Source organism: Nelumbo lutea, chromosome 6, assembly GCF_056320005.1.
Source record: "Nelumbo lutea isolate HS-2025 chromosome 6, American lotus-T2T, whole genome shotgun sequence".
NCBI lineage: Eukaryota > Viridiplantae > Streptophyta > Magnoliopsida > Proteales > Nelumbonaceae > Nelumbo > Nelumbo lutea.
This window is the reverse complement of record NC_142689.1, coordinates 19862889-19885806: the sequence shown is the minus strand read 5'-3', so window position 1 is coordinate 19885806 and position 22918 is coordinate 19862889. Positions and strand designations below refer to the sequence as shown.

At 42.8% G+C, this 22918-nt stretch overlaps 1 protein-coding gene across 2 annotated transcripts in view; it reads left to right on the top strand.

Moving 5' to 3' along the window:
• LOC148847778 (protein STICHEL-like 3) overlaps positions 1 to 22918 on the top strand; it is a 38790-nt gene that overhangs the window by 8399 nt on the left and 7473 nt on the right. For both annotated transcript variants that reach the window (XM_088948144.1, XM_088948145.1), the window contains exon 5: positions 1139 to 1808. In XM_088948144.1, the coding sequence (XP_088804270.1) occupies positions 1139 to 1808 (670 nt within the window). The remainder of the gene's footprint in view (positions 1 to 1138; positions 1809 to 22918) is intronic.

The window sequence follows — 22918 nt, the reverse complement described above, 5'->3', positions numbered from 1 at the left end:
CAAGCATGTGAAAGGCTCAAAAAATTAAAAATTGATTCTATGAGATGCTCATTACAAACTGCAAACAAGAAGATGGTAACTTTTCTGTTTTCAGAAAATTTACATCACAGAAAACTATTTATGAAATTTCAGTGCTTTAACATCACTTGATGAAGTTCATAAAAGAATCACTCGATGAAGTCTTGTTAAATTATGGACTTGGGAAGCACACTTTCTATAGGTGAATCTTCCTACAGTAGAGTCTCTTAAGGATCATATTTGGCCATATAGGCATACATACTACTAAACCACTTCAACTCTTCTGCTGTCATGTGCTTCTTAGATATTATTGTTTTGATTTTCTCTTTTGCTTGACATAATTATCAAACCTAGAATTGTGTTTGTTATGAACTTATGACGGTATATCTTATCCAAAACTAATAGTTATAATGTTTGTCCCCGAATATGTACATTTATATTACATACATTACTTGTGTTACTTTTTTGGGTTAATCCTGATGTAGTGTTGGTTGACCAATCCACCTTGCCAGTGTATTATGTTGTCTTACTCCACAACTTAACTGACTCCTTTTCTGACATTATGGGCAACTTTTGAAAAATTTTCAGTATTTCTCACCATTATGTTGTTTAATTCAGCTAAGCTTTGGCCTTTGGAGTTTATTTCAGTTGATGTTGTTTTGGTCTGCTCCTTTTTTTGACTATTAACTAACATGCATCCTTGCTTCACTTTCTTTGGTTCTTTTATTGTTTAATTAATGAATAAAACTGTTTTATGTACTTTGCATGATATCACAACTGAATGGAAAAATCACATATCACAACTGAGTTGCTTAACTCGCTCGTCAGGTTTGGTGATTTGTGGCTGCAAACATTTTGATTTTATGATCATTCCGGTATGATATACTAAATTTGGGAAAATTTTCACATGAGACATTTGATTGCTCTAATGTTTCCTACCATCCCATGAATCTGATCCATTCTTTGACTGATCAGTTAATGCCTATTGTAACTGATTGAAAGCATGATATTTCTTGCTTCTTTGCCTGATTAAACCATGGATGTTTGCCTGTTCATATACATTTTATAAATACAAGATAGGGTTTCTGATTGACTCACTGATTACTTTTATTTCTTACAGCTCCAACCGTGCAGCTGATATTCACTACACCTCTGACTAAATCAAAGGCAGAAAAGTTTAGGGGTTATATCTTACAAGCATTTGAAGCTGTTCTGGGATCCCCAATGACACTTGAAATCAGATGTGAAACAAAGATGGATTCAAGATCAGGGATTCAACTTCCTCTTATTTTACCAGTTTTTGAGGATGGTTCCTCTGAGGTGATGGCAAACCCAGATTCAGCTACCAGCAACAAAATGTCAAAAACAGGAAATGATAATAATAATAGTAATATTATAAAGGTTTCAAAGGACAGAGTTGTTAAAGGAGTTGGTTATAGTCAAAACAATCTCCTGTACCCTGATTCCCTTGATAGGGCAAGGAGTGAAATTGTTGAACTAGTTGCTTCTCCTAGGGAAACCAAGAGCATTGAGCATGCAGATAATAATGGACAGTTTGGTGAAAGAGATGTGGGAAGTGTTTGGATAGGAGAGGCACGATATGCACAACAGAACTCTAAATTGGGCTTGGAAAGAAGGAATATCGGAGAACAATCTCAGAGTCAGAGCTTAGTTAGAAGCAAGGTGTCCCTTGCTTATGTTATTCAACAAGCAGAAGGATGCGGCCAACGAAGTGGATGGTCTAGAGGCAAGGCAATGTCTATTGCTGAAAAGCTTGAGCAAGAGAATTTGTACGTAATGCTATACAGTTTTTGTTTACTGATTATTTTATTATCTACATTTTATTGTTTTTTGTCAGAGTTAAATAGAACAATAATGTTTGCAGGTCCAAGGCCTCTGCTCTAATACTTTCAAGATAAGACCATTCTTTGATAATTGAGGCTATTATGTGTTTACTGACAAGACTATTTCGTACATCATCCCTTGTGACATGGAATTGTAGATATTGGTGAACTAAAGAACATGATTCTGGGGGATCAAATCATATGGATTTGAGAAATACCCCTAGTTATGGAAGCCCATTTCTTGCACTTTGGGTTGCTCCTTGTCATTTTGTCTAACTTGCTCTTCTGTCTTCAGAATTTTTAGTACTTAAACTTTAACATGTAAAAGTAGTTAGTGAAGGAGAGAAAACGAGTACGATTCTGTACGAGGAGGGAAAACAGAGAGAGAGATGACGAAATCCGGGGCAGAGAAAAAGAGGGTCCGACGATCGTCCTCAGTTGCAAACGGTAGCAGAGATTCCAGCAATGACACCCCACCTAGGAGTGTGGAGAGAAACAAAGGGAAGATGGGACGGGAGGAGAGAAACGAAGGATGGACGAAGGGACGAGAAGAGAGAAACGAAGGGAACTTCCGGATGGCAGGAAGGTGGCATGTGGAGCTAGCTATTGAAGGAAAAATCTTCCTTTTCGAACAAGGATGAACGAAGGGTAAGATGCATCAGAAAATTAGAGAAGGCAACAGGGCGACGACTCTTACCATAGGAAGCGAGCTCCTGGTTGAAAGGCTTTGTTGATGGCACAGCTTATACTGTAGGGAAGGAAGGTGGAAAAACTCCTTGGTATGTCCTGGAAAAAGGTTTGAGGCGCAGTTGAGGAGAAACAGTAGAGGCTGGTTTTTCACAGCAACAGAGCATTTTGGTGCTAACAAGAAGCAGGCGTTATGTGTGCCTGAAGGACCTAAGGCCCAAGGGTGGTTGTTCCTTTGCCGATAAACTACAATCTTTCTTGATGATGGTTGAGAGTAAAGGAAGAGTAGGTTCTGATAAGAGTTTGAATATTTGTAATGAAGAGGAACAAGGTAAATACAGAATGGGAGTAAAGGAAGAGCAGGTTCTAATAAGCAAGAGACTCTTTTAGTTATAGCTGGGGCAGGTAAATACAGAATGGGAGTAAACATACAGAGAGGTGATTGGGAAAGTAAACTGATAGTTAAAGCTTCAGCTTACATTCTAGACTGGAGGAAAGTTGCAGATCTGTTAACAGCAAGTTTAAAGTTGAAGAGCACATTTATTTTAACACCTTTTACGAATGACAAGGCTTTGCTGGATCTGCTTGAGAATAGAGTAGAAGTTGAGGCTTTAAATATCCAAGCTAAACTTGGAAACTTCACAGTATCAAGATGGTGTCCGGGATCAAACTCCAAAGATTTCTTTGTTGAAGATGGAGTGCTGGTGCGTCTCTTAGGTTTTCCCTTTCACTTGTGGAAGCAAGAAACTGCTGAAGCCATTGCTTTGATGTGTGGAGGATCACTAGGAGGTGCCTTTTGGGGAGACCTTTGTTCAGCTTCCATTTTATTGAATGGAATAAAACCTGAGGAGATTCCTTGGAAGATAGAGGTGCTAGTTGAAGGTCAATGCTACTCAGTGTGACTGGCTTCATCCATTGAATCGGTGTTCTGGAAAGAGGCTCGTAGGGAGGGAGATGAGAAGGTTGAAGAAGAAGAACTGCGTGGCAAGAAAGGGTTGGGGGATTCAAACAAGAAAAGCACTTTCACTAAAATAGAAAAACAAATGCTGGAGAAACAAAAGGGTAGCATTTAGGGGGTGGGGTTTTCGCGTGTGGAAGCAGTGAACAGTCTGGAGGGTGGCAGGTCCTTTGCACAGGTTGTAACCGGCGCCAATCTGACTTTTTTGAACAAAGAAAAGGGGTTGGTCCAAGGAAGAACCGAACCTAGACCTGATAAAACCAAATCGAGCCTGGGGTTGGACGTGCGTGACCTTCTTAAAAGTCACGTGAGCTCGCGGATGTTTAAGAATGGGCCAAAGCAAAAGCCCATGCGGACTATTAGTAGTGTTTTTAAAGGCCCAAATAGGTCGGCGGGCCTGACCCAGTTTGTTAAAAAGGTGCGTGAGCCTTTAATGAACCACGTGACTGGGGTTTTGACTAAGATAGACAATGTTAACGGTCTATCATCGTCCTTAGTCGCGAGACAGGGGGGGAATGTGTGCAGCGCCGGAAACCAGAGAAGAAGCGGGCTTTATAGTGGATTTCCCGACGAAGTCTGAAGGAGCTTAGCCCCTTGCGACGCTCCTCAGAGAGGCTGAAGCCAAGTTTCACTAGCGGAAGAACTGAAGAGGAAAAAGAGAAGATTGAAGGCTGGGTGCAGGGCAGTGAAGGCGATGATGAATCGGAGGACCTTTCTGTTGATGGCACTAGTGTGGGCAGTGTAAACGACGAAGGTGGTTGTGTTGGAGGTGACATGGATCGGTGGAATATTGCAAGCTTATTTCAGGGTGAAGTGTACAATTTGTTAGAATGTTAGAGTGATGTTCGGCTGATAAGAGTTCTTATTAGCCCATTCTTATGTTTAACTTATCTTGTAATTGGGCTTGTGTTAATGGGCCTAATCCTGTTTAATGATTTAAGTCATCTGGGTGTCCCATCACTAATCAGGGGCATCCCAGTAATTTCTTGTACCTTGTACTATATTCATTTATAAATAAAGGACTGGTCGACTGGATAGTACAGTTCGACATTCTCTTCAGTTCTGTGGTTCTCTTCTCTTCCTTGCTACTTCGAGTATAGCTCTTCAGATTACATGGTATCAGAGCATTAGCTCCTTCCTGGTTTTAGCAGGCGCACTCTTTTCTCTTGCTGTCCTTTCATCTTCTCTCTTCCTTTTCTGGGTTGCCGCAGTGAAGACCTAGGAGTGTAAGAGAGTAAAGCAAGTTCGAACCTAGGGATTCTCTTGGTTGTAGGACTCAAGGGAAGTAAGACCCAGAAGTAGATGTCCTACTAAATTACACCAGCAAGTAGTAGCTATTGGGCTACTAAGAGAGGTCTGTATAGGATAGACCTGGTTGAGGGCTGATTCAGCAGTCCTAGCACTAGCCGAGAGGGGGAGAACTTCCTCTACAGTTGCAGCTTCGTGCTCCAGCAAGACTTGTGCAGAACAAGTGGTAAAGACTTAGCTCCTTCAACTTCAGTTGCAGTCTTGGTGCATCAGAACAAGTGGTAAAGACTTAGCTCCTTCAACTTCAGTTGCAGTTTCGGTGCATCAGCTTCTACAGTTGTAGTCTTGGTGCATCAGCAAGACTCTTACAGAACTGCGGCAACTTCAGTTACAGATTTTCTTCAGGTCGGTTATCAACCCTACTCTTGGACTGAACTGGTTCAGTTACAGACCTTTACTTTTTACCAGAACTGCGGCAACTTTTGCACCACACAGTTGCAGCCTTAAACTTTTACCAACACTGGGAACTGGTTCAGTTACAGACCTCTACTTGCTACTGTACCCGTACTGTGAACACAGTGACCAATTTGGCCAGTCCTTAACAGAATCACCTATAGTACTGTGAACAACTCTTGGACTGAAGTCAGGATGTCCTCATTATCCGGTGAAGTTTCCTCTAGAGATAACAGACCTGTTACAAGGTCCTCAAACCTGGAAAACCCTAATCTGCACAGCTTGCAGATTACAAGTGTGCTGCTAGATGAGTATAACTTCAGAGAGTGGTCTGTCTCAGCAATGCTGTTCATTACCTCTCGTGTGCTCACAGGCTATTTGGATGGAGACAAGAAACAACCAGAAATTGGCAGTCCTGAATACACCGTGTGGCGCAAGGAAAATGCCACAGTCATGTCTTGGTTGCTGGCCAGAACTGTTCATCACCTTCCACTACTACTAGCTGTAACATTCCGGGTCAACCTAGTGAGACTTCCACTGTGCCAGTTGCATCTCCAGATTTGGCTGATGCTTCTGAAGGTTCCAGTAAACAAGAGAAAGAGATACTTACATACAGTAGAAGGAAGAAGGCCCCTCAACCTCATGATTGCAACCAGTTGATCTCAGATCAATCTGTCTCTGCAATCCAAGGTAATTCTGATTCACTCAATTCAGATTTGGATCTTCCTATTGCTCTCCGTAAGCCTGTTCGTTCTTGTACCACTCGGCATCCCATAGCCGATTATGTTTCTTACTCACACTTATCCCCTGCCTATCATTCCTTTGTGTCTGTTCTTTCTTTTGTATGTGTCCCTTCCAGGTATTCAGAGGCGGCATCTGATCCAAGGTGGAAAGAAGCCATGAATGAGGAGATGATAGCCCTAATGAAAGCAAGGACATGGGAATTGGTGGACCTGCCAGAAGGGAAAGGCACTGTTGGGTGCAAGTGGGTATTCACAGTAAAGCACAGGGAAGTTGGGTCAATTGAGAGGTACAAGGCCAGACTTGTGGCAAAGGGATTTACACAAAAGGAAGGAATTGACTACAAGGAAACCTTTGCCCCAGTAGCAAAGCTCAACACAATCAGGGTTCTACTGTCACTAGCAGCAAAATTCTCTTGGGAACTTCATCAGCTGGATGTGAAGAATGCCTTCCTAAATGGTGATCTTCATGAAGAGGTATTCATGGAACCCCCACCTGGATATGATGTTGGAAAGAAGGTATGTAAACTAAGGAAAGCATTATATGGTCTGAAGCAATCTCCCCGGGCATGGTTTGAGAGACTTTGTTTGGCCATGAAGAAAGTAGGATACACTCAGAGCAGTGCAGATCATACATTGTTTACAAGGAGACAGGATGACAAACTTACAACACTCATTGTGTATGTGGATGATATGGTGATTACTGAAAATGATGTGAAAGAGATGAAGAGGTTGAAGGAGTTCTTAGCTTCAGAATTTGAGATCAAGGACCTGGGAAATCTGAGATACTTTCTTGGAATTGAAGTTGCTAGATCAAGTGAAGGAATCTACATATGTCAAAGAAAGTATGTGCTAGATCTCCTAGAGGAAACATGCATGATGGGGTGTAGGCTAGCAGATACTCCAATAGAACCAAGCCATGGATTACAAGAATCAATGGGTGAGGAATACTGTGATAAGGAAAGGTACCAAAAGTTGGTAGGAAAACTGATATACTTATCCCTTACTCGGCCAGACATTGCCTATGCAGTGCATGCTGTCAGTCAATTCATGCACTCACCAAAGACCCCTCATATGAGAGCAGTGGAAAGAATCCTCAGATACTTGAAGACTTGCCCAGGGAAAGGAATTCTATTAAGAAAAAACAGCAGACTTGAAATTGAAGCCTACACTAATGCTGATTGGGCTGGGTCCGTTGGAGACAAAAAATCAACCTCAGGTTACTGTACATTCTTGGGAGGAAACCTAGTCACATGGCGTAGTAAGAAGTAAAATGTTGTGGCTAGATCAAGTGCAGAAACAGAATACCGGGCTATGGCACACGGGGTTGTTGAACTCTTATGGCTCAGGATTGAGGGTCCTCTCAAGCTGTATTGTGATAATAAAGCTGCTATCAACATTGCCAACAATCCTGTGCAGCATGACGGGACAAAACATATTGAAATTGATCGACACTTTGTCAGAGAGAGAATTATTTCAGGAGAACTTTGTGTGCCTTATACTCCATCAAAGATGCAGATTGCAGATGTATTAACTAAAGGGCTGGCATCAACGAAGTTCAGGGACATACTTGGCAAGCTAAACATGATTGATATTCATGCTTAGCTTGAGGGGGAGTGTTAGAATGTTAGAGTGATGTTCGGTTGATAAGAGTTCTTATTAGCCCATTCTTATGTTTAACTTATCTTGTAACTGGGCTTGTGTTAATGGGCCTAATCCTGTTTAATGATTTAAGTCATCTGGGTGTCCCATCACTAATCAGGGGCATCCCAGTAATTTCTTGTACCTTGTACTATATTCATCTATAAATAAAGGACTGGTCGACTGGATAGTACAGTTCGACATTCTCTTCAGTTTTGTGGTTCTCTTCTCTTCCTTGTTACTTTGAGTATAGCTCTTCAGATTACACAATTGGCTTATCTCATTCCCAAGACTATAGAGTGTGCAAGGGTTATCAGAAGGGGCAAACCGGGAGAACTGGATGCAGAGCAGGAACACGCCATCTAGGGGTGAAACAGGGGTAGAGTGGAAAGATCACCAGGTTGACCAAAGGATAGAAGTACTTCCCAACCAACTCAGGGAGATAAATGTTTACCAACCTCTGGAACAAGAGAGGGAGGCCGGGAGCAGTTCTTTTTCTAGCTTGTCCATTAGTTCCAAGTAACCATGTCATTTCGGTTTGTGCTACTCTTGTGTCTCCTGTGTCTTTGGTTCTAGATTCCGTTTCTGTTCCATGTTCTGTAGCCCATGAATATGCAATCGAGCTAGCAAGCGGGCTCTCCGAGGAGGGGGAGAGGGGAAGGAAGGAATGTGGGAAGGTGCGGGAAGAAAGGTATAGGAGTGGAAAAGTGTGGGAAATCATTGAAAGAGTGTTTAAGGAAGTGGAAGGGAAGCTGATCTGGAGGAGGGAAGGGGAGGAAGGAAGAGAGGAGGGAAAGGAATGAGGGTAGATGGAGAGGATTACGGGGAGAGAGCAAGGAAGGAGGGAGGTAACATGAAAGGGAGGAAGGATGGAGAGGAAAGAACAGAGGTGGGACCAGAGGAGAGGAAGGAAGGACAGGTGGACAGAGCTAGAGGGGAGTCTGTAGGAAGGGTAGGGGTGGAGGACTCGGTGAGAGAAGACACGATAGCAGAATTTGTAGGGAAGTTGGGTTGTAGGCTGGAATATTTGAATGAGTTGAAAGAAAGTTTACAGAAGAGGAAGAAGCAGATCATAACAAAGAAGAGGAGATTGAGTGAAGTAGAGAGATTGAAGAGAGATGTAGAAGGAGACAAGAAGCTCGGGGTAAAAGGAGATAGAAGGAAAGGGGGAAAGTAGTGGGTAGGTGGCAAGGGGTTTTAAAAAAGAAGCAGAATGAAGATTCTTAGTTGGAATGTGAGGGGAATTGGGAGTGCAAAGAAGAGAGCAACAATAAAAGAGGTAATAAGACGGTATGACCCAGACATTGTGTTGTTGCAAGAGTCTAAGAGAATGGAGTTCAATGACAAGTGGGCAAGGAGTGTATGGAAAGCCAGGGGGATTAGCTGGGTGGCGGCTCCATCGTGGGGTGCTTCCGGGGGGATTGTAACAATGTGGAAGAGGGATGTGGTTGAAGGTCTAGAGGATTTGATCGGAAAGTACTCGGTTTCCATGAAGTTTAAGCAGCAAGAGGATGATTGTATGTGGGTGCTCACAAATGTTTACGAACCGAATGGCTACAGAGAGAGAAAGGAGCTGTGGGAGGAACTGGCTGATGTTAGAGGGTTGTGGGATGGGCCTTGGTGCATGCATGGGTGGGGATTTCAATGTGATCAGATTCTCGGAGGAGTCCAATAAGGTTAACCAGAGGGTGACAAAAAGCATGAGGAAGTTTAACAGTTTTGTGGATGCCTTTGAGCTTAAAGAGATTCCCCTAGCACATAAGGCATTTACATGGTCAAATCTCCAATCTAGACCCACTTGCTCTAATCTGGATAGATTCCTGTTCTCTTTGGATTGGGAAGAACATTGGGGAATTTTGGCTTCTAGAGCTCTTCCAAGGGTGACCTCGGATCACTGGCCCATAATGTTATGTAAGGAGGAAAGAAGGTGTGGAGGTCCTACCTCCTTTAGATTTGAAAATATGTGGTTACTTCATCCAAAGTTTCCTAACAAAGTGAGGGAGTGGTGGCACGAGTGTAACCCGTTGGTGGAGTGGGAGGGGATGAGATTCCATAAGAAACTACAATTCTTAAAAGCAAGAATCAAGGAGTGGAATTTGATGGAGTTTGGGAGGATAGAAGAAAGAAAGGGAGACTTGATGGATAAGATTGAAAGCCTTGACTTTAAAGAGGAAAGGGGAGAATTTGGAGAAGAAGACAAGGATCTCAGGAGAGACTTGAGAAGACAGTTAGAGGACTGCCTGCACAAGGAGGAAATTAGCTTGAGGCAAAAATCTCGGTGTAAATGGTTGCAAGAGGGAGACAGAAACACTAGGTATTTCCACTCTCTAACAGATGGCAGGAGAAGGAAGAACTCTATTTCCAAATTGGTAGTAGATGGAGTTGAGTTAGTACAACAAGAGGAGATTGCCAGGGCCTATGCGGAGCACTTCAAATCTATTCTAAGAAGGCCTGTGAGTAGAAGGGTGTGGGTAGAAGGTTTGGATTGGCCAGATGTAGGGGTGGAGAACAGGAGAAGGTTGAAAATAAGCTTTAATCTAGAAGAGATCAAGGAGGTTGTGTTTTCTATGGATAGAACAAAAGCTCTAGGGCCGGATGGGTTCACAATGGCTTTTTATCAGGATTGTTGGGATATCTTGAAAGATGATCTCTTGCGGGTGTTTGAGGAGTTTTTCAGGAGAGGAATTGTCAATCTGGGTGTGAACTCTACATTTATAGCCTTAATTCCAAAAAAAAAAAGATGCATCCCACCCGAAGGATTTTAGGGCAATTAGCTTGGTTAATAGCTTGTATAAGATCATTGCAAAAGTGTTGTCTTTGAGGCTGAAGAAGGTACTGCCAGATATCATTGCACACTATCAAGGAGCTTTTGTGAGTGGAAGACAAATTACAGATTAGATCTTAATTGCTAATAAGAGTGTGGAGAACTTTAAGAGGGATAAGAAGAAAGGAGTGTTTTGTAAGCTGGACTTGGAAAAAGCTTATGACTTGGTGGACTGTGATTTCTTGAGGAAAGTTTTAACTACATTAGGGTTTGGGGCTAGATGGTGTAAGTGGATCATGGGTTGTGTCCAGAATTGTCATTATTCAGTGCTAGTGAATGGGACAGTGGTAGATTTCTTTCCAGCCAGTAGGGGTATAAGACAAGGAGACCCCCTTTCTCCTTTCTTGTTCATTCTAATTGCGGAGGTTTTGGGGAAATTGATTCACAGAGCAGATTCTAGGGGGCTCATTAGAGGCTGGAGAGTTGGGAGGATGGAAACCCCCCTCACTCACTTACAGTTTGCTGATGACACGATTCTGTTTTGTGAAGGCGGTAATGTGAGGTTTATCAGGAACTTAAAGTCAGTGATACAACTGTTTGAGCAAATATCCAATTTGAAGGTTAACCTTGGGAAAAGCTGTGTAGTGGGGGTGAATTTGGAGGAGGGAGAGATCAAGGAGAGTGCTGAAGTGCTGGGGTGTGAAGTTTCGGGGTGGCCTTTGAACTACTTAGGGTTGCCATTGGGTGATAATCCCAAGAGAGAGAGTTTTTTGAACTCGGTGATGGAAAGGTTTGAAAAAAGGCTGGTATCCTGGAAAAAGAACTACCTCTCTCTTGGTGGGAGAATTACACTAATTAAGGCCACACTTGCTAACTTACCCATCTTTTTCATGTCGGTGTTTAAAATCCCAGTGAAGATTGCTAACAGTTTAGAGAAGCTAATGAGAGATTTCCTGTGGGAGCCGGGAGAGGAGAAGATGGATCATAGAGTTAGTTGGGAGATAATGTGTAGGAGTAAGTCGTGTGGTGGTTTGGGGCTTGGGAGTATTAGGAGAAAGAATTTGACTATGTTGGGGAAGTGGTTGTGGAGGTTTCTGAAGGGATAGGAAATCCATCACATGGACGCCCAAAGATTGCGGAATAAGGGGGCGAATTTCAAAAATTTTTCTCTCCCTTCAACTGGGAATCGAATTCCCTATTTAGAAAATTATATTTTCAAGGATCATTCTTGAACCATAAACTGAACCAGATCTGAACCAAAAGGAGTAGGGAGAGATAATATCTGATACAGAGAAATAATATCTCTCAATGGAGGTATTCACGCCCAAGGTAGGATCCAAAATCTGCTCCCACTGAAGATGGCACAGTGCAGGGTGGAGCAGAATCAGCAGTGTTCTTCCAAAAGAACTTGATCCTTCTCAAGAATCACCTGGACGGCTTGTGAATGCAACTCCCACCAATCTTTTCTCCAAAAGATTGGAATCAAGATCCAATCTTGATTTCTCCCAAGGAATGGAGATCGAACTGCTGTAGGCGGCGGCTGCAGGAACGAGGCGGCTAGAGAGTATTTGTAGGGAGCAGAATTCTCTCTTCTGTGATTTCAACTCTGAAGACAAGACTATCTGTTGCTGATGATTGTGTGTCTAAAGGCTGCCGCCCCCTCTTCCTTTTATAGACTTAAAGGGATCAGCTCCTAATCCCATTAGGAGTTGCTAACCCAAATCATATCTGGATTAGAAGTCCCTTTAAGATAAGGGATAACCCTTATCTTATCTGCAGATTAGATCAGCCATCTCCTAATCTAATTAGGAAGTTTCCAGATCTAAATCTCATTTAGATCATTGACTCTCTGAGTGGATAGGGTGTGGGCCCAATCCTATCAGTTGATCTTATCTCAGAATTCGCCCCTTAATGACTAATCAAATTAGCTCAGTTCGAAATGGGCTTAAGGTCCATTTAGGGTTATGTATTCATTTAGCCTTCCAAATTGTTGCCCAGTTGGGCTTCCTTGTATGGCGTGGGACCCAAACATTGATCTACACATCAGCCACATGGGTTCAACTTAGCCTTTGTTACAAGGTCTGGCCAAATACACTGTTATGGACAATGCACCCCCTGAAATCTATCAGATGGGCTCTATGGGCCCAACACTTACCCTAAGTGGTCCCTGGGCCAAGCCACCTTATAACACCCAGGGACTGTGGGCAGATGCAAGATTAGCCCATCAGGTATTATCCTCAATGGTCTTACACTTAACCTCTCAATGAGAGTGCATCCCCAATCATTACCTTTGTTCGACAAAGGGGCTGATCCTGTCACTATGATTACCCACTCAGATGAATTCTCAGACTATCCCAACATACCCAGGTTTTGACCCCTGCTAAGGATCTCACTGATTGGTACATCAAAGACAGCCCAATCCGACACCTAGTGCAGTATCATAATCGAGTCTAGGGGTCGGGTGTAACTTTTCAGTTTTGCCCATCAATCTCCAAGGTCCAGGACAATACTGGAAATCTGGTCCAGTTCAAAGATTCAATTAATCCCACACTGTATGTGCCTAGGGTCTCACCCCGGTAGCTGAGACAAGCCACCCCAACCGACTTGGTGGCACCACAGTGTCAGCTTTGTCAGGATAGGTCTCCCCAGACTGACCCACTGGCTGTGAACATTCTAAACTAACACGAGTCTCATTAAGTGTCCAGTTTAAGGGTATTACACAGAAACATACCAAGGGAACATGAATCAAATATGCACTTTTATTCATTTACAATAAACTCATAAAGTACATCATTTTGATTGAAGCTAAGGGCAATCAAAATTGTCTAACAGTTTCCTATGGAGAAGGAGAAACTATGGGCTAGAATAGTGGCAAGTATACATGGGCTGGAGCACAATGGATGGGACGCTGGAATCAGAGCTAGGATCACAAGCAATTCTCCTTGGAAAGTCATTCATGACCTGCTACCAGTTTTCTTCCCTAATATCATGTATGACTTGAATTCCGGTAACTCCATAAAATTTTGGGAGCAAACTTGGGTGGGGAGCGCCCCTCTAAAGGATTACTTTCTGTCTTTGTATGCTCTTTCTGATTTGAAAAATGAGTCGATCTCGTCTTTCACCACCCCGCCCTCTTCGACTTCTGGGATTGGGTGGAACTTGGGTCTAAGAAGGGATTTGAGGGACTCAGACTTCGACAGTATTTCAAGCCTTATTGCACTTCTTGATAACGTTGTCTTAGACCCCACTAGGACGGATTCTAGAATTTGGACACCTACCCCCAATGGCATTTTCTCTTGTGCTTCGTTCTTCAAAGTCTTAAGTCAGTCCACCAGTCCTACCCTTCCCCCTTTCCTTGTTGGTGAGGTTTGGTGCAGAGCTATACCCCCTAGGGTTGGTAGTTTTTGTTGGGAAGCCTATCTGGAAAGAATCAACACTGGTGATCTACTCCAAAAGAAGAGACCCAATACTTGCTTGTCACCTCAGTGGTGTGTTCTGTGTAAAGCAGATGGGGAGACTGGTTTTCACCTACTGGTGTCTTGCCACTTCGCGAGGTCAATTTGGGATTGGGCTTTCTCCTTATTTGGATGCAGCTGGAATCCCCCATCAGACTTGCAGGGTCTTTTCTCCCCTTCCTTTTTCAGGTGGCGGATAAAAAGGGGAAGGACAATGTGGAGAGGACTAAGGGCTGCAGTATGTTGGACACTGTGGGAAGAAAGAAACTCTTGGATATTCTCAGAAACTCAGAGAGGAGTAGCAGATCTGAGGGCTATCATACATATTAGGGCGGTACAGTGGCTGAAATCTTTGGAACTATTCACAGATTATAGTGTGGATGACATGTTGAGGAAGTGGGTGAAATTGCAAATTGCGCGCAGACCAAGTCAGTAATGAGTGTGGCTTGGACCCCCCACCTAGTAGTTTCTTGAAATTAAACTTTGATGGGTGTAGTAGGGGAAACCCGGGACAATCGGGGATCGAGGGTGTTTTGAGGGATGAAAATGGGGTCATCTCTGCTATGTTCTCATGCCCAATTGGAGTGGGTGACTCCCTTAGAGCTGAGATCTTTGCAGTTATGGAAGGAGTCCGGAAAGCTATGGAATTGAACATCAAGAAACTCATAATTGAAGGTGGTAATAGGGTGGCTGACTAAAGATCAAAATGATTTATGGAAGTACAATAATGAGAAGAGGAAATTGAAGTGGCTGGTGCGGGAGATGGAAGTGAAGACATGTTGGATTAAAAGATCTGCTAATTCCCTAGCTGACGGTTTAGCTAAACAAGGGGCAGAAAGGGATTCATTGTTTTGGGCTAAGCTGTAACGTTAGTGTCTTTTTCTTTTTTCCTTTCTTGAAGCTCTTTGTGACTATTGAAAGATAAGTGTGTTTGTCTTCCACTTATAAATTTTCTACTGATGAATTAATGAAAGTGTTATTGATAAAAAAAAAAAAAACAGAGGAACAAGGTACTCCAGAGCTTAGTAAGGTTTAGAGCCCTCTTTGTCAAGAAATTTCAGTAACAAGTGCAGCAATAATTATGAAGTTTTCGCTTGAAGAAGGAAGAAGGAACTGGGAGTGCAAAATGGTGCTACCAGCAGATAGGGTGGTCAAGGACTAGACTAAAGTTTTGAATGTAGTTGCAGAGAAACTTGGGGTAGAAGCTGATGCCATGTTGCTGCCGTTCGATGAGAAGAAAGCTATTCTAGACGTTGGTGATGAACAATTGAGCTTTAACACAGTGCAATTAGAAGATGGATTCATACAGGTGCAAAACTAGGTCCCAATCTGCAACGAAGTCGACCCTTTTGAAGGCAATTTTCTGATTAGGCTCTTAGGGCACCCCTTTAATTTGTGGACTAACTCCGTCATGGAGATAATCATAATGTTCTTGGGAGGAGCCTTGCTGGAGGTAAACTTGAGGAGTTTGTGTGCGACAGAACTCAAGAGTAGTAGAGATTAAGCCAGAAAATTTGCCTCGGTCAGTTGAAGTTCTCTCTAAGGGAGCCTGCTAGCATTTGGTTGGCCTCAGAAACTGAAGTGTTGCTTTGGAGAAGACGAATGGAGGTTGAAGGTGATGGTGAGGTGGCAGGCCGGACACACGTGGCTCCCAAGGATTAGAGGGTAGCTTTGATGCATGTGGAAGGGTGAAAAAAGAATCGGAACAGTCATAGGAGGTTAATAGTTCTCGAAATTATCCCTTGAAGGAAATTGATACAATTTTTTTGAAACAAAAATAGCGTTTTCGAGAGGACCTTCTTATGCTGACATGGCAAAAAGCAGAAGGGGACCTTTTGGGCTTAACCAGGAGACTCAATTTGAACCAGTGGGAAGTGTGGTTAAGCCAGGGGCCAAACCGCAAGATCTCCTAAGGGACCCACATGATAACTTAAAGGGTCACGTGGGTCGAGAAAGGGAGAGAGAAATGATAGACGAGAATCCCCGTCTATCATCGTCCAGAAAGGGAACAGTCGAACTTGAAGGATCACTAAAGCGGCAACTTGGAGGGGGTTTCAGGACAACTCCCTAAAATGGGTTTCTTGGCAGGACCTAAAAATGCAGGCTCTTTGCCCAACTGATTGCCCAAACCTACAATACTTGAGGACTTGGTTTGAAGAAAGGGAGGAGGAAGATCTTGGGTGGATAGGTTACAGCTCGGAGGGGGAAACTGAGGAGGATTTTTTAGACGAGGCATTTAGCCTAGGAAGCATTGGAGAAGAAGGTATCTGAGAAGAACAAAACGGGGATATCCTAAACTTGGAGTACCTATTTCCTAATCCTGTGATGGGTTAACAAGTTACGGAGACTCATTTGAACAAAACAGATATAGGTGACAGGGCATAGCAGTTACAAACAGATGGGGGGTTAATCCAATGCCCAGAAGTGAATGAGCCTTTACCAAGGTGTAAGCTAGTGCAAGTAGCCGACAAGGAATTAGCTCGAGTTGACCCAGAATTGAGCAGGGGTACACCACATAATGGTAAACTGTTAGGTGAGGGTAGTGATATTGGTGTTGGACAGGTGACGGGAAAAATTTCTCACCATCCGAGGAGATAGAAAGCTCAGAGAACACCATACAGGGAACAACAACCAACAATCCACTTGATACCAACCCTCAGTTGAACCAAGGTAGTTCTATTAGCCCTGCCAATTTAGTTTTTGCTACTGACAAGTGCTTTGTAACTCTTGTTCTAGATTCCCTTCCCATCCGAGAGTCGGAGGCCCATGATCAGCAAGCTACTTTGTGTAGAGGGAAACGAAAGGGAGGGGCCATTGGGGGTATTATAATTCGGCCTGCCTTTGAGTTCTGTTAGTCTGATAACAGCCAAGAAGAGAGAAGAAAGAAAAAAGAAAGAGAGAGAAAAAGGAGGAGAAAAGGAGAGAAGAAAAGTCGGGTTCGAATAAGGGAAAAAATCACCTCTTCCATTCGGCCAGACATGTTTTATATTACTAACATAATGGAAAAGACACAAGTGCCCTTACTTAAGTGAGGGACACTAGTTCTAATATAATATTACAGATCAACAACCTCAACATAAGTATAAAGACAAATACCCCTACACTGATACTCCCCCTCAAGCTGGTGAGTATATATCATATAATCCCAGCTTGTTACATATGTAGTCCACTCTTCCCCAACTCAACCCTTTTGTAAATAAGTCTGCGCACTGGTTCCTTGTGTTAACATATGCAGTGTCTATCGCTCCATTCAGCACCTTCTTTCTCACAAAGTGACAGTCAACCTCTATGTGCTTGGTTCTTTCATGAAACACTGGATTAGAAGAAATATGAACTGCAGCCTGATTGTTACAATAGAGCTTCATTGGAGTGTTAGTATTGTATCCTATTTCCTGTAGAAGGTTCCTTAGCCACACTAATTCACAAGCAATATGTGCCATAGCTCTATATTCTACCTCTACACTGCTTCTCGCCACGACTGTCTGCTTTTTACTTTTCCATGTCACCAGATTACCCCCAAGAAAAGTGCAATAGCCTTTGGTAGACCTCCTATCAGACATAGAACCGGCCCAGTCAACATTAGTATACCCTTCTATTTCAAGTTTTCCACCACTTTTGTATATCAAACCACGACCAGGGGCTCCTTTTAAATACCTCACAATTCTTAGAACCACATCCCAATGAGAAACCAGAGGTTTCTTCATGAATTGACTTACCACACTAACCTCAAATGAAATATTTGGCCAAGTAATGGTTAGGTAGTTCAGTTTACCTACAAGTCGCCGGTATCTACCAGGGTCTTCAAACACTTTCAATTGGTTTAGCACCTAACAAACCAGTTTCCTCCAGCAAATCAAACACATATTTCCTTTGGCACAAATTAATACCATGCTTAGATCTTGCTACTTCTGTCAATGCCCATTTTATCATTCCTGGTAATAACAATATCATCTACATACACCACCAATAGGATTTTTCCTGCTTGAGAGTCATGACTGAAGACGAAATGATCAACTTGGCACTGTTTCATACCAAACTTCTTTACCACCTCACTGAACCTACCAAACCATGCTCGAGCTGTTTAAGCCCATGTATAGTCTTCTTTAGTCTGCATACCTTACCATGCTCCCCTTGAGCAACAAACCCCGGTGGTTGTTCCATGTAGACCTCCTTGAGCAAATCCCCATGCAAAAAAGCATTCTTGATATCAAGCTGATAGAGGGGCCAATCATACATAGCAGAAAGAGAGATCACAACACAAACTGAACCTATCTTAGCAACTGGGGAGAAGGTCTTTGTGTAGTCAAACCATAGGTTTGGGAGTACCATTTTGCAACCAATCGAGCTTTCAGGCGCTCAACACTACCATCAGGTAAATACTTAATAGTATAAACCCACTTACAACCGACAACCTGCTTCCCAGGAGGAAGAATGGTGAGGTCCCAAGTATGATTATGAATTAGAGCTAAGAGTTCTTCCATTGCACGACACCACCTTGGAGAGGCAAGGGTTTCTTGGACATCCTTAGGGACAACAACTAAGGATAACAAAGAGATAAACTAGCGATGGGAAGCGGAAATGTGAGTGAGTGAAACATAATTACAGATAGGATGAAAGGTACAGGTGCGTTTACCTTTCCGTAAGGCAATGGAAAGATCAAGATCATATACTGGGTTTGGGGCTGGTGCGGAGACAACTGTCGGATCTGTCGATGGTGATGGAGCCGGAGGAGTAGCAGCCGGTACATGTGGGTGATGTGTATACACTTGACGGATAGGTGGGCGTTCAACAGGTGGTGGCACTGGAGGCAAGGACTTGGTCACGACTGGAACAAGGGAACATAATCGACAACTGGAAGTGGAAGAGGGGGAGGTGATGAGGAGGAAGAAGCATCACCGGAACTCAAGAAAAACGGAGTAGACTCAAAGAAGGTAACATCAGCACATACAAAGGAACATCGAGAACTAGGATGGTAACACTTATACCCTTTCTGGGTCTGGGAATAGCCAAGGAAGATGCACTTAATGGATCGTGCATCTAACTTGTCCTTCCTGGGGCCAGATTATGGACGAAGCAGACACTCCCAAAAACCCGAGGAGAAAGAGGAAACAGAGACAAGGTGGGAAACAAGGTAGTGAATGGGGAATGACCATTAAGGATAGACGTGGGCATCCGATTAATCAAGAAGCAAGAAGTAAGCACCGCATCACTCCAAAAGGGTTTGGGAACATTTATGTGATGCATGAGGGATCGTGTTGTTTCCAAAAGATGACGATTCTTTCTCAGCCACACCATTTTGTTGTGGGGTGTAGGTACATGAGGTTTGATGTATAATGCCATGTTAGTCCAAGTATTCTTGAAATGATGAAGATAAATATTCACGGCCATTATCAGAACAAAAAATTTTAATGTGAACACCAAATTGATTGCGAATCTTAGCATAAAATTTTTGGAAGATGGTAAACAATTCACTTATTTCTTTCATTAAATAGAGCTACGTCATCTTTGAAAAATCATCAACAAAAATGACAAAATATCTATGTCCATTGTATGACATCACTTTATAAGGACCCCAAACATCTGAATGAACCAAAGAAAAATGATTTGGCACACGGTTATCAACCCTAGGACTAGAGGGAGCACGATGATGTTTCCCCAACTAACACGACTCACAATCTAAAACAGAAAGTTGACTCAACGAAGGAACCAAAGATTTCAAAACTTTTAGCGAAGGATGACCAAATCGACAGTGCCACTAGAGAGGAGAGAGAGATGACTAGAGAGCTGTTGATGTTCTTCCACCACCGTCAAGATAGTATAATCCACCGGCTTCATGCCCTCCACCAATGGTCAACTTACTAACAGACATAAGGTTAAACGGAAATTTAGGGACATACAAAACTGAGGATAAAGATAAGGGGGTCAAGTTAACATTGCCAAGACCACAAATCGAGGATATGGAACCATTAGCAAGGGTAATAGATTGTGATGTTGAGAAATGAGAGAGGGAAGAAAACACACCTGGAGTTCCAGTCATGTGATCGGAGGCTCCAGAATCAATAATCCAAGGATTGGGTGTGGATGCCAAACAAGCCATACCTGAGTGTGCGAAAGTAGCCGTGTTCTGCTGAGATGTGGATTGGACAAACTTCTCATACTCATCACGGGGAACACTCACCATCTCCTTCCCAGGAACATCTGTGGATGTAGGCGGCATCTGATTAGCTGAACGATTCTCCTGTCTGAAACTGGTGTCACTAGTCAGGGCATGATTGGCCCAAGTTGAGGGTGGACCATGCAAGTCATAGCAATAATTAATGGTATGTCCATTCATACCACAATGAGTTCATCTCTTCGGACCCAAGCCATGTCCTCTGCCACGGGCTCCCCCTGAATCTCTGCCTCTAGTACGATCACCACCACCACTCCGGCCATATACCAGACCACTGCTACCACCACGGCCAGACTGAGCTCCTTGAGCTCCACCTCTAACACCACGGCCCCTGGACACTGCAAAGGCTGATCTATCAAAAGCATTAGAGTTCTTAGTAGATCCTATGGAAGTTCTCCGAAGTCGAGCAAACACCTCTTCTAAGGAAGGGAGAGTTGACCCTCCTAGTATCTGAGCCTGCACTGGTTCATACTCAGATTTCAGCCCCACCAAAAATCGAGTCGCATCAAGATGTTCTCTCTGTTGTTGCTGAATTTTGACATCAGAAGTGAGGGGTGATAAACATTCAACTCATTACGAATGTTTCTCATACTAGCATAGTAATCCTCAAGACTTTGATTGCCCTGTTGTGGATTAAAGTATTCTTGATATAGCTGATATACTCTGGTTGTATTGTCTTGACCAGAATACAACTTCTTAGCATGGTCCCATACATCTTTGGCAGTGTCAAGAAACATGAAATTTACACTAATTTTGGGTTCCATACTGTTCCATAACCACGTGATAATCTGTGCATCCTCTTGTTCCTAGTCTTCATACTCATGAGAATCAGTGGAGGGTTTCTCCTCCCTTATGTGTTTCACCTTCTTCTTTGCCTTCAGAAAAACTTCTACAGATTTAGCCCAAGGTACATAATTCTCTCCATTCAGTTTAATGGAGGTCATTTGAACATTCAGGTAGTCAGTAGGTATCATCACATTAGATTTGCTATCACTCTTATCTCCCATTGATGAATTCTGTTTTACTGAATTCGACACACTGCACACTACTTGATCACACTGGTTTCAGCACTTGTTATTGCTGAAGGTGCACTCTTTACACCACAAACCCTACCCTACGACTACCTGAAATCTCACCACTATATGAGAACCACTCCCCCTTCGAATCACACAAAAAAGCAGCATAAACCCTAGCACACTACAGTCTGAAATCCCATCATATGATATGAAACATACTTCCTATTTGATTCATAACAAAAACATGCATAGAAATCTCTTACCTCATCACCCGAGAAACAAACCACAAGAAGAAAATCAGTCCACACAAGACACCCACTGCACCACACGAATCAGCCCTCTTTTCTTCATCGATTAGGGGAGGGCTTCTTAGAAACCACAGCAACCGACCATGAACAGCACAACTGGAGGCATAGAAACCTCCAAGGGAAGAGGGCGACCACTCCTTTTCAGCCCTTTCCCTTATCTCCAATCGATGGCAGAGAAATCAAGAGAAAACCCTAAATTGAGTGCGCAGAAAACAGAAATTTGGGCAGATCCGAGTTGCTTAGTTGTGCTCTAATACCATATTATAATTCGGCCTGCCTTTGAGTTCTGTTAGTCTGATAACAGCCAAGAAGAGAGAAGAAGAAAGAAGAAAGAAAGAGAGAGAGAAAGGAGAAAAGGAGAGAAGAAAAGTCTAGTTCGAATAAGGGAAAAAATCACCTCTCCCATTCGGCCAAACATGTTTTAAATTACTAACATAATGGAAAAGACACAAGTGCCCTTACTTAAGTGAGGGACATTAGTTCTAATATAATATTACAGATCAGCAACCTCAACACAAGTATAAAGACAGAAATACACCTACACTAACAGGGGGAAATAAGTAGGGATGAGAGAATCTGGGAAATTATTGAGAGAATAATGGATTTTGATAACAGATGGGCAAGGAGTGTATGGAGATCTAGGGGAATAAAATGGGCGGCTGCTCCCTCATGGGGATCTTTTGGTGGGATAGTAACTTTGTGGAAAGAGGATGTGATGGTGGAGTTGGAGGAGTTAATAGGTAATCACTTAGTTTCAATGAAATATAGGCAGGTGGAAGATGGATTTGAATGGGTGTTAACTAATGTATACGGCCCTAATGACTATAGGCAAAGGAAGAAACTGTAGGAGGAATTGAGTGATGTAAGGGGGTTTATGGGATGGACCTTGGTGTGTGGGAGGGGACTTTAATGTGGTGAGATTTGTAGGAGAAACCAACAACCCTAGACAGAGTGTGACTACTAGCATGAGAAAATTCAACCAATTTGTGGATACCTTTGAGCTTAAAGGGATCCCTCTCTTGAATAATAACTTTACTTGGTCCAATCTGCTCCAAGCTGGACATGTTCTTGTTCTCCTTATATTGAGAGGAGCAATGGAGAAATTTGACATCTAGAGCTCTCCCTAGACTCACTTCGGACCACTGACCTATTATATCGTGTAAGGAGGAAGTGAGGGGCGATGGGCCAGACCCTTTTAGGTTTGAGAATATGTGGCTACTTCAACTAGGATTCATTGAGAAAATTAGAGAGTGGTGGGAGCACTGCAATCCTTTGGTAATTTGGGAGGGGATAGGATTCCACAAGAAGTTACAATTTCTAAAATTTTAGATAAAAGAGTGGAACCTCTTGGAGTTTGGGAGATTGGAGGAAAGAAAGAAAAGTTTGATGGAGTAGATTGAGGATTTGGATACGAAAGAAGATAGGGGATCTTTTGGAGAGGCAGATAGGGAGACTAGATGGAATTTGAGAAGGCAACTAGAGGACCTTCTGCATAAAGAGGAAATAAGTTGGAAATAGAAATCGAGGTGCAAATGGTTAAAGGAGGGAGATAGGAATACTAAATTCTTCCACTCTATGGCAAATGGTAGCAGAAGAAAAGAATTTTATTTCAAA